At 38.2% G+C, this 15162-nt stretch overlaps 2 protein-coding genes across 5 annotated transcripts; one reads left to right on the top strand and one right to left on the bottom strand.

Moving 5' to 3' along the window:
- Nucleotides 1-1364: 1364 nt before the first annotated feature.
- tpmt.1 (thiopurine S-methyltransferase, tandem duplicate 1) lies at nucleotides 1365-7507 on the bottom strand. Of its 3 annotated transcripts, none has more exons than XM_036566653.1 (10): nucleotides 7267-7507; nucleotides 6977-7034; nucleotides 6309-6466; nucleotides 5315-5407; nucleotides 5095-5227; nucleotides 3183-3235; nucleotides 3027-3101; nucleotides 2317-2402; nucleotides 2169-2213; nucleotides 1365-2044 (listed from the first exon to the last, which is right to left on the bottom strand). In XM_036566653.1, the coding sequence occupies exons 3-10, from the start codon at nucleotides 6401-6403 to the stop codon at nucleotides 1926-1928; spliced, it is 699 nt and encodes a 232-aa protein (XP_036422546.1). In that variant the 5' UTR covers nucleotides 6404-6466; nucleotides 6977-7034; nucleotides 7267-7507; the 3' UTR covers nucleotides 1365-1925. The 3 variants fall into 3 exon arrangements, with proteins under 3 accessions (XP_036422546.1, XP_036422547.1, XP_036422545.1); XM_036566654.1 differs by having other exon boundaries at nucleotides 6977-7027; XM_036566652.1 differs by lacking the exon at nucleotides 6977-7034 and having other exon boundaries at nucleotides 1366-2044.
- LOC118805670 (protein phosphatase 1 regulatory subunit 36) lies at nucleotides 6478-15162 on the top strand. Of its 2 annotated transcripts, XM_036566650.1 has the most exons (12): nucleotides 6478-6826; nucleotides 7957-8075; nucleotides 8311-8375; nucleotides 8486-8569; nucleotides 9004-9140; nucleotides 9260-9329; nucleotides 9441-9539; nucleotides 10210-10350; nucleotides 11410-11452; nucleotides 11854-12077; nucleotides 14384-14578; nucleotides 14701-15162. In XM_036566650.1, exons 2-12 carry the CDS (start codon nucleotides 8025-8027, stop codon nucleotides 14972-14974), a joined length of 1383 nt encoding a protein of 460 aa, XP_036422543.1. In that variant the 5' UTR covers nucleotides 6478-6826; nucleotides 7957-8024; the 3' UTR covers nucleotides 14975-15162. The 2 variants fall into 2 exon arrangements, with proteins under 2 accessions (XP_036422543.1, XP_036422544.1); XM_036566651.1 differs by lacking the exon at nucleotides 8486-8569.

The raw sequence follows: 15162 nt of genomic DNA, 5'->3' as shown, positions 1-15162 counted from the left end.
CAAATTTCAGCCCTATTTACTGATGACTTTTCTGTAGATCTAAATGCAAATGTTACTTTAGTCAGTCCAGTCAGCATTTCTATGCATGCCACGGATCATGGTAGGATGTTAATTACCTAATTGTCTCATGCAGTACACCCATCTGGAAGCATCTGCACTTCTGTTTCTCCACTCATTTATTCAGCTTTTTCTACCATCTGCATGAAAATATGATTTATTTGAATAAGTTTCTGCTTTGGAAGTGTAAAGCTTTTTGCAAATTTAGAGAACTTCCTAGAGCTAATTCCAAGCTGTTTCTGTGAGACTTGCTCATAATCGCAATATGTCCTCTTATGGTCAGTTTCTCTCGCAGAGGAAAATGTAAAACGGTAAACAAAATGCCAGGCAATAGCTGAATGTATCAGTAAAAAGGGCTTTGGATTCCTTCTGTCCTCTTCATATCTCCAGTGTGTCCTGGAGCAGTGCTGAACATACTGTCGAGCAGGAAATTGAATCGTTCTTGGAGAAACTGATAACTATCACACTGGGAAGTCAGTAGCAGGTGGTGTGGGCTGAAGGCTTCCTTTCATTTTCTCCAAGAAAGAAAACTATCCATATGTTGAAAGAGTAAAGGACACTTTAATGCTTTTTGACATTACACTAAGATGACACTGATCAAATACCAAGTATCTGCATCAGGCTTGATACCATCAGAATATGCCGGACTGTATATGGGAGGAAAAAACAACAACACTGTCTTATTTTTCAGCACATTATTGTTTATTATGTATCAGCTTTATGAATGAGGTTTGAATTCTGAGGTAATTCAGGGTTCACACGAAGGCTTTATTGTTGATGTTTAAATGCCCACTGATCTTTGCTGGTGAAGCTGAGCTTTCAGCTGCTGTTCCTTGTATCTAAAACAGTTTTACCTATTTGAACTATGCTATAATAATGCTGGACACATTAAAATTGGTCTGCTTCCCCTTTTAGAGGTGATATTAACATTGTCACTAAATATCATATTATTAAAATTGCTTTTAATTGTGGATTGGTCTCTTTCAAAAATATTGTCATCCAGGACTTTGTCTTCCAGTTATTTTGTCTGTCTAAAACGTACACACTTACTGAGCACTTCATTAGCTACATCTAATTTGTATCTACACTCATTGTCTATTTTATCAGCTCCACTTACCATGTAGAAGCACTTTGTAGTTACACTTACAGACTGTAGTCCATCTGCTTCTCTGTAAAATTTCTTAGCCCCTTTTCACCCTTTTCCTCAGTGGTCAGGACCCCCACAGAGCAGGTATTGTTTGGGTGGTGGATCATTCTCAGCACTGCAGTGACACTGATGTGGTGGTGGCATGTTAGTGTGTGTTGTGCTGGTATGAGTGGAACAGACACAGCAGTGTTCAGTGTCACTGCTGGACTCAGAATAGTCCACCAACTAAAAATATCCAGCCAACTGGGTCCTGTGGGCAGAATCACTGATGAAGGACTGTAGGATGACAAACATAAATTGTGCAACAACAGATGAGCTACTGTCTCTGACTTTACATCTACAAGGTGGACCAACAAGGTAGGTGTGTCTAGTAGAGTGGACACAGTGTTTAAAAACTCCAGCAGCACTGCTGTGTCTGATCCACGTAACACAATAACACACAACCATCATATCAGTGTCACTGCAGTGCTGAGTATGATACACCACCAACGTACTACCTGCTCTGCGGTAGTCCTGACCACTGAAGAACAGGGTAAAAGGGGGCTAACAATTATACAGAGAAACAAATGGACTACAGCCTGTAACTGTAGAACTTTAAAGTACTCTTATATGGTAAGTGTAGCTGATATGGAATGGAAAATAAGTGTATCTAATAAAGTGCTAAGTGAGTGTATGTCATAATACTGTGTATGTGCCCACAGGCCACATCTGTTCGATTAGTTCATTTAGCTTTTAAAGTCAGAAGGTAGACTTTCTCTAGAAGTGAATCTATTCCCCATGCTTTATGTTTTTCTTCAAGGGCATCCGCAGCCTGCAACAGCTTAATGTCACAATCTTCACCTGGTGGGCAGGAACACACCACTTATCGACACTCTTCATGATACACTGTGTATGACAGTTTCACTGAAAAATATACTTTCACCAGTTATTCATAATAAGCTCCATGTAAATGAAGAAAACTCACCATATAATGCTTGTACAGCCTCTTCAGGCACCAAAAAAGGTGGACCTGGTGTATGAAAGTCCACATGAGTACATAGAAACGATAACACACATGCTTGTCAGACACTAAAATGAATGTCTGAATATCAAAAGATACTTGTAAATGGTACCTTTATAGAGTTCAGGGTTGTATTCTAGTGTGTCTAGCAGGTATCTGCAATCCTTGTCCATTAAGGACTTGATAAGAGCGGCATACCTCAATGACAAAATCAGAGGATAAACAGTTATGAAATGGGCACAAGTTTCAAAATACTGTATTAAGTTCTGACACTAACATTTAAAGACTACATTTACTAATAATAGAGCTTTGAATGAGCGCTACCAGTGATTAGAGATGGCACTGATCGAAATGCAGTACTGGACATTGGAGAAGAAAAACAAGCAATCTCTGTATTCTGTAACAAATTTAGCTTGAAACATCACAGCACTGTTTGTAGCACAAAAGTAGCGTAATGTAAAATGAAGTATGTTACATGGTAACAACAGTAGCTACATGAAGCCTAACATTAAGAACAAGAACAATACCATTGTGTTATACATTACAGTTACAATTCCTTTATTTTAAATGGCTCAATGTTAGTAGGTCATTTACTACTATTTACTATTTAGTACTAGTTAAGACTATTAACAGTTATTATAGTAGGTGAGTATTTGTTTGAGCAGTTTGGACAAGGTACGTTTAGACAGCCATCTAGATTTTGATGACTGTACAATTGCATTAGTACAGGTATCAGCTGATACTCAAGGTGTCAGTATTATTATCGTTACAGAGAATGAAAAACGGTTATTGTGTCATCTCAAATAGTGATATATGACTTACTTCTGCCTGTCACATGGGTTTATGGCCACTAGAGAACCTCTATCCCAAATTGCACCAAACTGACCCTCTATAGCACTGCAGGCAGAGAGAGAGAGAGTCCACATCAATTCTCTCAGACACGTTTCATATCCTAAAACTGGAAGGTATAAGCTGTACCTGGAGAACTTGTACAAATCACACTGATAGATGGAGATCTTTCCGTCGGAACTCTGTGAACAGAGAAAGTGCATTAGCTGAATGAGCATGACTCATGACTCACAGAACAACTATCATCATTGTGACAAACGATGCCACGATGCAGTTTTAGTTTACTGTAGGTATTGCTGGTGTTTCCGGAACACTGACCACTGTTCCACGAAGAGAGACGTTTAGGCCAATTATAAAGCCTGTTAACAACAAGTGGTGTTGCACTGTAATTAAAACTGTACAGTGAAAGGTATACGATTGGATGTTAGCTCATTATCTTATATTTTTAAAACAATTCTTTGACTTGCCTTCCTTTCGTTGTTAGTATATTTTTGCAAACACCAAATAAAAAAACAACATTAATCTTTCACTGCCTTTCTTAAAACCCGGCTGTACTGTTTTCCAGGCCAACTGTGTGTTTCTTAACTTGTTAGCCAACCTCAGAAAACCTGAATGTCATTATGTGTATCATGTATCATGAAAATGTCTTCATGTATCCCGATCCCCATCATCTTTCCTCAGACCACACTGTAGAGTAGGTTGATTTTGCAGTTTGCGTTTATAATTATTAGCCACCAGATTCTGGTTGATGGTAGTAAAATATGTATTTTTGACACAGAAAGTTCCGTGCAGCATCTTGAAAAAGTATTTGCCCTGTCCCTTTACCACGGTTTTTCAACAGTCATCATTTTTCAGTATGCATCAGCATTAGTCAATAATTTGTTGGTAGTTCTTATATACAGAAGTTTTTTTAAGAAAAGTCTCTAACTTGGCTTGTCTTTGCATTATTCTTTTTTCCAAAACTGACAAGCTGTCAAGTTTGCTGGGAAGCTGTGTTGGTACGTTTCCACTGACCTCATCAAGACTGCCAGACCCCGCTGCTGAAAAGCATCCCAAAAGTATGATGCAAGCACTACCATACTTTACAATAGTGTGACCAAGCTGGTATGCAGTACTTCATTGGTACCACACATAGTGCCCAACCTTCATGATGAAAATTCTTCCAGGTCTTTGCAGGCAAGGATATGTCTCTGTCACTTTCTCACGAAGGCCCTTTTTTGTATTTTTAGCCAATTTTCTCCCCAATTAATTTCATCCACTGGCTTGGCACACAATGCTACCAAGCTGGGAGGGTGAAAGCTAACCTATGCTTCCTGAATACTGCTACTCAATGCAAAAAAAAAAAATATATATATATATATATTCCAAAAGAACTGAAATGAAAACTGAAAATCAATATCATGGTGTGACAACAGTGGCAGTATACTGGTACTGACGATGTAACACACATCACTACTCATACTGATGCATCTGTGTCCACAGTAGCTTTCTTAAGAACTTCCCGAAATTTATCTGGCAGCTATGTTCAGAGAGAAGGCCTGACCTTCAAAGTTATATTGGTGGTTTTATTTTTGGGGGATGTTCAGTCTCTAAGAACTACTGAATTTGTGGTTTAGTGCCATCTGATATTTACTACACTTGCTTCCATTTTCTTATAGAATCTTTCCAGTGAAGCCTGTATCAAATTCTGGAACCATACAGGGCAAACTGTTTTTGCTCTGACACATGAGTCAGGGGATGACAGATGAAAGCGGGAGAACCACTAATCTTCTACACAGGGGGAGTCCATCAACACACAGTGTGATAAGTTCAGATAATATTTAATACTACATCCTAACAAATTTATGCATGAAGACACAAATGCTAAGGATGTTTTTTTTTATTTGATGTTTTCTGTTTTTTTATATAAAGTGAACTTTTCAAAGGTTCTAATTAATAAACATTTTCTGAACGCACACTACGACATAAATAAAACAACATTTAACTGTATCTCAAATTCAGATTCTGACTCAACCAAATGTGAAAAGGCCACTAAGTGTACCTTGAACACTTTTGCTTCAGGTACATCTGGCACTGGCTCTTCTTTATACTGCAGTCCATGTTCTTCAAAAAACTGCTTTATGCCTTTCTCTGAAAACTCCACCCCAACAACCACATGACCCATGTCAGCCAGCCTGAAAGTTCAACAGTAGGAAGGTCAAACAACATACACATTTAGTTGAATCCCATTTTGATTACAAAGCTCAAATTTGACCACCTACCATTTCATGTCTACAGCTTTACCACAGAGAGGGAAGAAGAACCTAACTTGCTGTCGTCCACATAAAACTTTGTCTATATTGCTCTCCAGCATTCTGAAGAAAGAGGACAGAGGGTATCAAACATTATGAATAAATGCATGTCAGAAAAGCAAACGCTTTAGCAATAGTGATAAACAATAAACATCATTTGTGTATAAACAAAAGGCACACACCTGTATGTAGATGATATTTCAAAAATGTAATAAAGCAACACAGGGCATGAAATTTAGATTTTCTTAGGTTTGTTGTTACCAACAAAACAGCCAAATGTAAAACTAAGTGTGAAAAAACATTGAACGAGCACCAAATTTAAATTTTTTATTCAAATTAATAAGGAAGAGAAGGATAAATTGTATAAATCTATATTTTTGTGAAGCATACCACTGGCATGAGTAATACAATATCTGTGATGAGCATAAGAAATACTTGTGATTTAATTTGCTAACAATATTTATACAACATTCCATTGTCATATCTCCCACCCCTACATATAAAATATCATCATATTGCCCACCCCTGCTTGTGCCTCCACACTGGCTGTGCGCACAACATGGTGAATAACTGTTAAATACATGGGTGTTTTGCCAATCATTCGTACATGAACAAAATGTGCTTTAAATCTGCTTGACAGACTTGTGTGCACTGACTCCATGTGAAACAATATATGAGCACGCAATCTGAGTATATATATATGATATTTTTTTATTATTTATTATCCACAAGCTGTCCCGATAGTGTAAAGCTGCCAAAATATCGAATGTCATTAATAAAATAACACAAATAAAAACAAAAACAAAATAAACATAATACCTTATTATATTTTTTTGTTTTGTCACTTATCTGAATAAAATAGATGAAGTACTGGGGTGAAATGAGTTCATGTGTAGCTTCTGACTTGTGGTATGCATTATAGGCCTTGTAGACTGAAAGATTAAATGCCAAAGCTGCCACTCACCTGTGAATGTGCGGTTGGTGGAAGCCAATCCTGCCTTCATTCCACCTCTCCTCCCATTCTTCCAATGCCATTACTCTGTCTGCCTGGACTGCCATCTCACTCTCAGATGGCTCAGATGGGTCTTCTTCAGCTGGTCACTTGAATGCAATAGTCTGTAACTGAAGAGCAAAAGACTTAGTTGTTGATTGGCTTAATGCTGAACCTTAGGAATGTTGAGCAAAGGTGAGAAATAAGTCTTCAAAGCCACTACAACAACAGGAACTGTACACTGGCTGTGGGCCAAAGGTGGTGAGAGTTGCTGGTGTAGCACAATGCAGTAGGCTGTTGGCTGTAATCACTAAAACACGTGAGGGGTGCCCACACCCCTCAGTGGTATGACATTGCACTTTTCAAATAATAGTAAATGCATTTACCACCAAAACATTGCACATCTAAATGTTGGCCCAACGAAGTGGAACACAGCAATCAACACGCTTATAGTTTAGAAAATACAAAATAACTGAAAAAATCTTAACGTGGTAGGTCTGGTGTATACTTTAATAATCTTACCGGCTTTAAGACGTGCGTGCAAAATACTATGTAAATCAGGATCTTCTGCTTTGTGGGTTTTTGTGGTAAAAAAAAAAAAAAAAAAACAAGACATCTGTGTTATTACCAGATGGACTTACCTCTATGAGCTCCGGGGTGTTCTAACAACGTGTCCTGTTCATCGAGCTGTTCTACATGCTCGATAGACCATAGAAGGTGTCAAACGTTTTAATGTGTTGTTAATGTTTATTCAGTACAGACTCAGCTTAGTATTACTACTCACCCCTGAAAAGGAGATTTATGCTATCAAAAGTACTAGCCTTAGTATTCTCTTAATGCTGGTAACATTTTCTGTTAAGGAGATTGAGACCAATCCAAATGATAAACTGATATGGTGATTCAGGCAATCAGAACTATCCGAATATCTCACCTGTAATTTTACAGCTGGTTGCACTTTTTGATGAAGTGATTCAAACTCTCAGAATATCGCTCCTGTACTTTTGCTGCTGGTAGAATTTCGTGACAAAGTGATTTAAGTTAACAAAATATCCTACCTACGGTTTTAAAGCGCTAACTATAAATATGTAATATAGTAGGAAATTTTCGACAAAGTAGCGCTGTTCGTCAGAACCGGCTTCAGTGCACAGGGAGAGGAAGAGGAAGAGGAGGAGCTTGTTGGGCAGTGGGCGGAGTCTGCGCAGCTATAAGCTGATCACCCTGTCTGTCTGCGCGGGTCCCGCCCACTTTTTTTAGAACTTAAGGGTTGGTCAGGAGCTTCAGTTGTTTTTAAGGGTTTCTCGAAGAATAGTCCATGTAGCATTACGCACTGTTTCTCGAGGCTGCAGGCTGTTATTCACAAACTGAGACTGCAGTGCACTATCGCTAAATTAAAATAACACGGTCTATTACTAGCATTTGCTAAACCATTAAAATGTAGCTTTGACAAATCATATTTTTTTTTGTTTTTACAACAGTGTAACAATGATATAACGATGTAGCAATGACACAATATGACAATTATACAACGAAGAAATGCTGTAATAAATGTTAGAATCACAGTTACTAGCCCCTATGTGCATTAGAGCTTTTAGAACTCTGTGGTCTGATTGGTTGTTGCTAGGATACCAGCTGCTGGCGTTCAGTGTAAACAAACCTAGGTTGTTTTGAGTTTGCGGCTGTTCTGAGGAGATGCCTGAAGTGCAAAGTTTCGAGAAGATGCCAAAACAACTCAAGGAAACGGTGAGGAATTGAATTTATGCAGTTATAAAACTGTTAACAGAATTAAACTGCATATGATATATGTAAATATAGCTGCGTTTGACATTTTTAACTTGCTGCCGTGTTGCTGCAGTGTCACTGACTTATTGAAAGTGGATGTAGCTATAGAGCTAACGTTAACTAAGCTCAGAGCTTTTTCAGAAATCCAGGTTGACTTAAAATTTTCGCGTTTTATCCTGTATTATATGCTCAACAGATGAGTTTACCACCTCCTGGGAGATGGAGCTGGAATGATGAAACTCAAACCCTGGAGTTTGTTTGGTAAATAACTCATTAACTCGTCTTTTACATGCGGATTTTTTGGTCACAGTGTGAAGCAGAGCATATCAGCAGAAATTTAAAAGAAACTATTAGCCGTTTCTTGTTTACAGTATTAATACATCTGTGGCGATTAAAAAGAAGAGAAAAAAGACAACATCTACATACCAAGAGTCTTTTAGGAAGCATCTAGAAAGGTAAATCAATTGTTGATTGTGTAACTGATTTCTTAGTGAACCATTCATTTAAGACATATTTTGGGCTGGCCATTTAACATGTTTGCTTCATCGAACTGCTCTAAAACAAACCTGATATAGCTTTTGAATAACACAATGACAGATTTTAGAGTTAACAAATTTCTAAAACACTGATGAGCAAATAGATAGAGCACTGAATGTTATTTATTGATTTATTTGTTGTCCTGTAAATGAGAGGTGGCTTCTGGTAATAGTATTTAGCAAATTAAGCATCCAAAAAGCATTCTTCACAAATCAGTCTTGATGTAAGCAAAACTGCATTACAGATCTGTAGCCTAACTGTGGCTTCATTACAATGACGTTTGTGTAAAATATTCATAGGCAAGATGTGCAGGGAACTAATAAACTGAGTGTAATACACTGTAATATTAAAGGATCTCACAAAGCAAGCCGTCAGCCAGAGGAGGGCACTGTGGTCTCAGGAAAACTGTGGGACCAGCTGAGCTGAATGCCTACAAGTCTGCTGTCAAACGCTCACAAAGGGGCTCAGTTACAATCGAGCATGTTAAACGTACGTTTATCTCTTGCTTATGTAAATAATGATACTGAAGCAGTTAAACCAGTCAAAAGTCACAATGCTGCCACATCCATTCAGTAACTAATAAAGAGTTGGTCATTTTTATTTTACAGAGGTGGCAGTCTCATTAGTGCAGGAAAATGAAGCGCTGCCCATTCCACTTTGCTTTATGACTGTGATTAAGTAAGCCTTTTTTCTGGTCATTTTCCTTCTTTCCAACTAGTTAGTGAACATAACATGGTTAGAGTCATGCTAATGGCAGCTGTAAAGATGACTGGATTGTTTCGAATACAGGAGTCGAGAGATGGATGACCTCCTGGCCAGTCTCTTGCTGTACCTCTACTACCACTTGGAGAAGAAAGCTCTGGAGGAGCGTCCCAAGCCCCACATGGCGTGAGTCTGAAGATAGGGATTAAGTGCTATGTAAAAGCAGGCCGTGTTTGAAGGGATTACAAATAATCTCATGGCTTCTACCGTCTACTGGCATGCAGTTTCTTGCTAATATGTACAAAGCAATGGAGCTACAGAGACACTGAATGTAAATGGAGGACAGTATACTTTCAGAGATACTGTTAACCTTCAGATGTTGATTGTTATTCTGTTAGTTTTGTTCTATTATCCAAATATAATTACATGATTACATATTATGTGTCTACAGTCTGGCTTTTTCTTTTTGTTTCAGTAGTAAAACATGACAAAAATGTAAATAATGGATTTTCTTTCCACAAAAAGACTGCATACACAACAGTAACTTCTCATCAAATTTGAATCGTAATAAATATCTCCTCGAATGAAAGTTTAGAATTCTCAGTTCTGACAGGATTTCCTCCATCTGAATACAGAAGAGAATATCACTGCATATCTGCAAGTAGCGAAAGAGCAAGACTGCTGCACATTCTGACTGAAGGCTTGATATAGATGTCTTCATTACAGTCAGGAACTCATTATAATGAAGTGTAAGCCACAGCAGTGCTAGCGCTGACCTGACCCACTGCACTGGTGATGGCTAATTGCAAATCTGGATTAGTTAACAGCGTGATCATCTTTCTCTTGGCTGTCGCAGGGAGCAGAGTGTGACGGAGAGGCAGGTGATGGCAGAGACAAGTGCTAAATTGGACCTGGCCAAGAAGCATCTGGCCTTCTGTTACTCCAGTCTGGTGTTGGGGCTGGGCCTGTCTCAACATCATCACATGGCCTGTGGCAGGTCAGTGCCAGCCATCAATACTTGGCCTGTCATTACCCGTTTAAATGTATGGTTTAGATCTAAATCTGACTGGTGTAGGCCTACCATGTAAAAACATTGTAAATCAGAACTCCTGAGTGAATAAGTCATGCTGAAAAGGGGACAGTGAGCTTAAGACAAACACATTAAAAACAACATCACTTTTGTCAGCATGTTTATCAGATTATGAGATGTGAGTTATGAAAAGTATGCTGTCTGTGCTATCTATGCCATGCTACATTTTGTAGTTGTTCTGATAAAAAAAACGATTGTAGGTCCAGGCGTTCATTCCTCATTCCTATACCTTAAAGCTATCCACAGATTTTTCAACATTTCTGTATAGTTCAGATCTAAACAAAGTCATACCAGAATGGTTTGACATGTAATGGTGTAATGTAGAGAAATGTGCCTGCTCATGTTTCTTTCTGTGCTGGTGATAGAAACGAGTGGTCACAATGTCTACAATATCATTAAAGTCATTTTTTACTGTACAAAAGCACCAGTGAACCTACGTGTGTCTTCTAAGTTTTTATATGTACTGTTGAGAATAGAAAATAGCAGTAAATCTGAAAATATATGTTTTTTTGGTGGATTGATTTGCCTCTCAACACTTTGCATGATAAATTTGAGGCCAAAATCTTATTATATAGCTATTGTAAGATGATGTCTTCATCAGGCAGCGTATTTGTAGTAATTTCATGTAATAACTTCCTGTGAGGTGGTTTTTAGAGGCATTAAACTCTTCAGACATCTGGTAACTATCACCACTGATCTCTAGGAAGTTTTCTAGAATTCAGCACTCAAACCACTCTGAATGACCTTCTTTACACTTATCACTTTAACCATTTAATTTTGCAGAAAGTATGGAATTACTCAGCTAGTTTGGATTGTTTTCCATGTGGTTACTGAACGATAAGCCTTAGGATATAATTAAGCCTGGGAATTTAAGGTGGTTGAGTGATATGGCTTTCTTCTGCCCTAAAGTGTGGTGGTTAATTAAGGCCATACTGTGCTCTAAAATATTATGATGTATGTCCACAGGAGCAGGGTGTCATCCACTTACAGAGACAGGCAGCTCTATGAGGTGAAAACAAAAGCATGATATATATCACATGATATATGTGTTCAAAATGAATTTGGCTTAATATTTCTTGAATCAGTTTTACTCATCATGACCACACTCACTATTCAACTGTCCATTTTAATGTTGTGAGTAGTTTAAACTCTAAGGTATATATATGGTCTACACTGTAACCACGCTTATAAAAGCATAATACATATAAACATTAGTTTCGTAGTAGTTACTGAATAATTAATAGTAGTTCCCAGTCTTAAGATTAGTGTCTTAGTCTTAAGAACAATAGCTGAATAATAAATCAAGGGGTTAATGATTGTCATTCCTTATTCAGCAAGCCTTTAGAAAAAAAACTTTTTACCATATAATCTGTTCATAGTGAATGTCTGTGTTATACATTTGTATGGCAGTGTCTGTACAGCTTCTTTAGCTATGTGGCATGGGTTACCTTTGGAAGGAGGGACCTGAAGGGAATCCAGGGTGAGATTGGTCGCTTGTTCCGATCTGACACATTTAATCCTGCCCTGAGAGTTGAGAAGGAGGAGCCGGAGCAGGACGAGGAGGAGCAGGAGATCACCCAGACAGAGGGCCAGTCTGAGCCTGACGAGTCCAGACAAACTGTCCCGGCCAACAGGTCTGAGCCAAGTACCAAACAAACTGAACGGAAGTCTGTAGAGCTTTCTAAGTGTTCTGTAGAAAAGAAAGTGCAATAAGCTCAAGCTTGATAAGGAGAAACCAAACTTATGACAAGGAATTGCATATTCTTTCCATGCATGGCCCCTTGCCCTGTAACTAAAATGAATAGCCTGCATGCTGCATTAGTGGATAGAGCAACAGCAGGAAGCTGCACACATAATCAACAATGTAGACATTCCCCTAAACAGCAGTGTTGCTTGTAAAATAATATTATACTGAAAATGTGAATAGATGTTATAAACAACTGCAGCCTATTCTCCATCACAAATTCACTTTTTAAAATTACGTAATTTTTGGAATTATGTTTTCAAGTGCTATTCAAAAAGTAACCCACACATAAACATAATTTAAATTCTGATGATGAGCATCAGCATGTGAAATACATTGTCACATCTCTACTATGCACATTGTCACAGTTTTACATTGCAATCTCACAATTATCGCAATGTTTTGTTACCCCTAATTGATTAATATCCTTGATAATTCTAGATAATTGTTAATGGGTACTTAGGTACTAATAGCTATTAATTTGCTAATATAATATGTAATGGGACTGTGTGTGACAATGTATTATTGTATTACACATTGTTCAGTGGATGTTAAAATACATCTTAGGATACCGGTCATGCTGCCATTACTTAATGACTGGAGCTCTGGCCAGGAGGAGATGTCGTACGACTATGCTAAGCTTATGTAACATCCCTATGTGTATGTTTAGAAAGTTACCTGGACTATCTCATACATACCATGTGTGTCAACATGTAATATTAATACGCTTATTGTCACTGTCAGAACAAAACCTCTTATCTACCTATGTAACTTTACAGGAGAAGGAAAAAACACCCCTGAATTTCAATGAAAGTTAATGGAACAATATATTATATAAATCATTTTGGATGATTTCTGTTAATCCATTTTTAAGCATTGTACTCAGGACCACTAGGGGCGAGTCCGAATCAAGACTAAGACTGAGGCTTGGACACATCGAGTTTGAGTTAAGACCAAGACTTTGTAGTAGTTAAGTCTGAGTCAATACCGAGACAAGGAGTGGCTGAGACTGGAACAAGACCAAGACCAGAATACAATAATTTTCAGAATTTAAAAATAAAAAGAAATGAAAAAAATGGAAGTAGTTAATTGTAAATTCATTATAATTTATTACACATGATATATAACATAAATAGTGTTGCGTTCACTGCTATTAAAAGAGACACAGCCTTCAGACAAGTCCTAGTACTTTATTTTCCAGCTGTTGTTGACCACAGCTATGCCGTACATAAGCAGAGTTTTCTTTTCTCTAACAGCTCATTTGCTACCCAGCTCACGTCCCTCTGCTTAAGCACACTCAGGGGCAGCTTCTAGCCTCTCACTCTATAATAAGAGTCCTTTGCAAAATAAACCCAGTGAATAAATGCTGAAGAACACCAACCCAAAAGTAGCATTACTTGGACAGGCTACAATAGTATACATTACAATATATTTTGTAAAATATAACATTAAATAATATGTATCCTAAAATATCTGATTATTAAATGAGAGCATAGTAGTAACATTCTGATCTAATAAGGAGATGTTAGAAATTTAGGACTGACGAACATCAACAAACAAATAATACCCAATTAAACCTTCATGGAAAGATCAATATGATCCTCAGCTGGCTGCAAACAGATTTTCTTAAAATATGTAGAGAAAGGACTGTTTTATTCTGTTTAAAAGTATTGTTGATATTTAATAATGATAGAAAAAAGTTTCTAGTTATCTCAGGTAGAGGCCCTGAACTTGAGTGGTCTCGAGAACAGTTTCTGCCTTACTCTAAAACTGAGACAAGACCAAGTCCAAATGATGTTGAGGCCGAGTCAAGATAGAGGCTGTTAATTTGCCAACTTGAGACCGGTCTCAAGTACTCCAACACTACTGTTCATCATAACATTTTGACACAATTTAAAGGCAACTGGTGTTTTCCATTAATGTGAAAAAATTAAAAAGAAAAAATGGAAGTACAAGGTTTTGTTCTGACAGCGACGTTGCTTAAGCACTTCTTTAATATAACTGTGGTTCTGTTTACTATTTTACCTGGACTGTATTTTGGTTGGCTGTATTATTTCAAAGGCAAACTCCTCCTGTGTCTGCATGACGTAAGCAGTGGTTGGGCTGGAGAGCTTGATTTGTGCAAAGATTTAACACTTTTATAGTTTCCTCTGGTGTCAGTAACACTCACTCGCTGTCTCCTGACCTCTGACCCAGGAAATCTAAGCGGCGGCCGGCCCGGGGCAATATTGTGACCCAGCGCTCACCCCTCATGGTGTCCCTTCTTCCTTCCCCGAAAGAAAAAGCCCCTCATTTGTTCCAGAGATCCTGCAGCCACACACAGCAGCCACCTAAACTTAGAGAGACTGAGGTTCTAATGGAGGAGCTCAGTCAACAGCTAGCCTCCCTCAGGTAACAAATGAGTTACTATTTACTTCCCTTATGCCACCGAAAAGGAGTAATTATTTACTACATAGTACTATTTAATTATTTACTACTAATTATTTACCTCCTTCTCCATTGCACCCCTCCAGCTTTGGGGTACTGGGAAAGCCTCTGAGCCAGTTCAGCTGCACCACACTGATGCCTCATGGAGCAAAGGACGAGGGTGAAGAGGGAGACAATGAAGACAACTCTGAGGAAGATGAAAATGAAAGCACAGTGGAGCATGGAGCACATGTTATGGGGAGCAAGACTTCCTTCATGGCCCGGAGATCCATCACAGCAACAGCAGGCAAACGCAGCAGCCTAAGCCGGGCTAACACTTCCAGAGCCACCACAGAGGTGCTGTCATCAGACACAGACTGACCATCACTGCGTGTGTGTGGTGTGTCCAGTTGTAGTTGTTTACATGAAACATTAAATAACTTTTAAATTGCATTATTACAAAGTTATTAAGTCAAGGAGTTAATAATAAAGCAATAAGCCATTAAAGCCTGTGCGTTACTGTGATTTTATCATGATTTTATCCCTTCCCTGTGATAAAACCACAGGAA

The sequence above is a fragment of the Colossoma macropomum genome, unplaced genomic scaffold (genome assembly GCF_904425465.1).
Source record: "Colossoma macropomum unplaced genomic scaffold, Colossoma_macropomum, whole genome shotgun sequence".
Classification (NCBI taxonomy): domain Eukaryota; kingdom Metazoa; phylum Chordata; class Actinopteri; order Characiformes; family Serrasalmidae; genus Colossoma; species Colossoma macropomum.
Note: the sequence above shows the minus strand (reverse complement) of the source record. Positions and strands in the feature narration are given on the sequence as shown.

Bases quoted from the DNA above. Each gene is read 5' to 3' on its own strand.
- tpmt.1 (XM_036566653.1), bottom strand. From the start codon at position 6,403: ATGGCAGTCCAGGCAGACAGAGTAATGGCATTGGAAGAATGGGAGGAG. The intron at 5,228-5,314 runs GTAGGTGGTCAA...TTGAACTTTCAG, and splicing joins AAAGCTGTAGACATGAAATG to GCTGGCTGACATGGGTCATG. The intron at 2,403-3,026 runs GTAAGTCATATA...TTTGTCATTGAG, and splicing joins AACCCATGTGACAGGCAGAA to GTATGCCGCTCTTATCAAGT.
- LOC118805670 (XM_036566650.1), top strand. From the start codon at position 8,025: ATGCCTGAAGTGCAAAGTTTCGAGAAGATGCCAAAACAACTCAAGGAA. The intron at 8,570-9,003 runs GTAAATCAATTG...GTAATATTAAAG, and splicing joins TTTAGGAAGCATCTAGAAAG to GATCTCACAAAGCAAGCCGT. The intron at 12,078-14,383 runs GTCTGAGCCAAG...CCTCTGACCCAG, and splicing joins CAAACTGTCCCGGCCAACAG to GAAATCTAAGCGGCGGCCGG.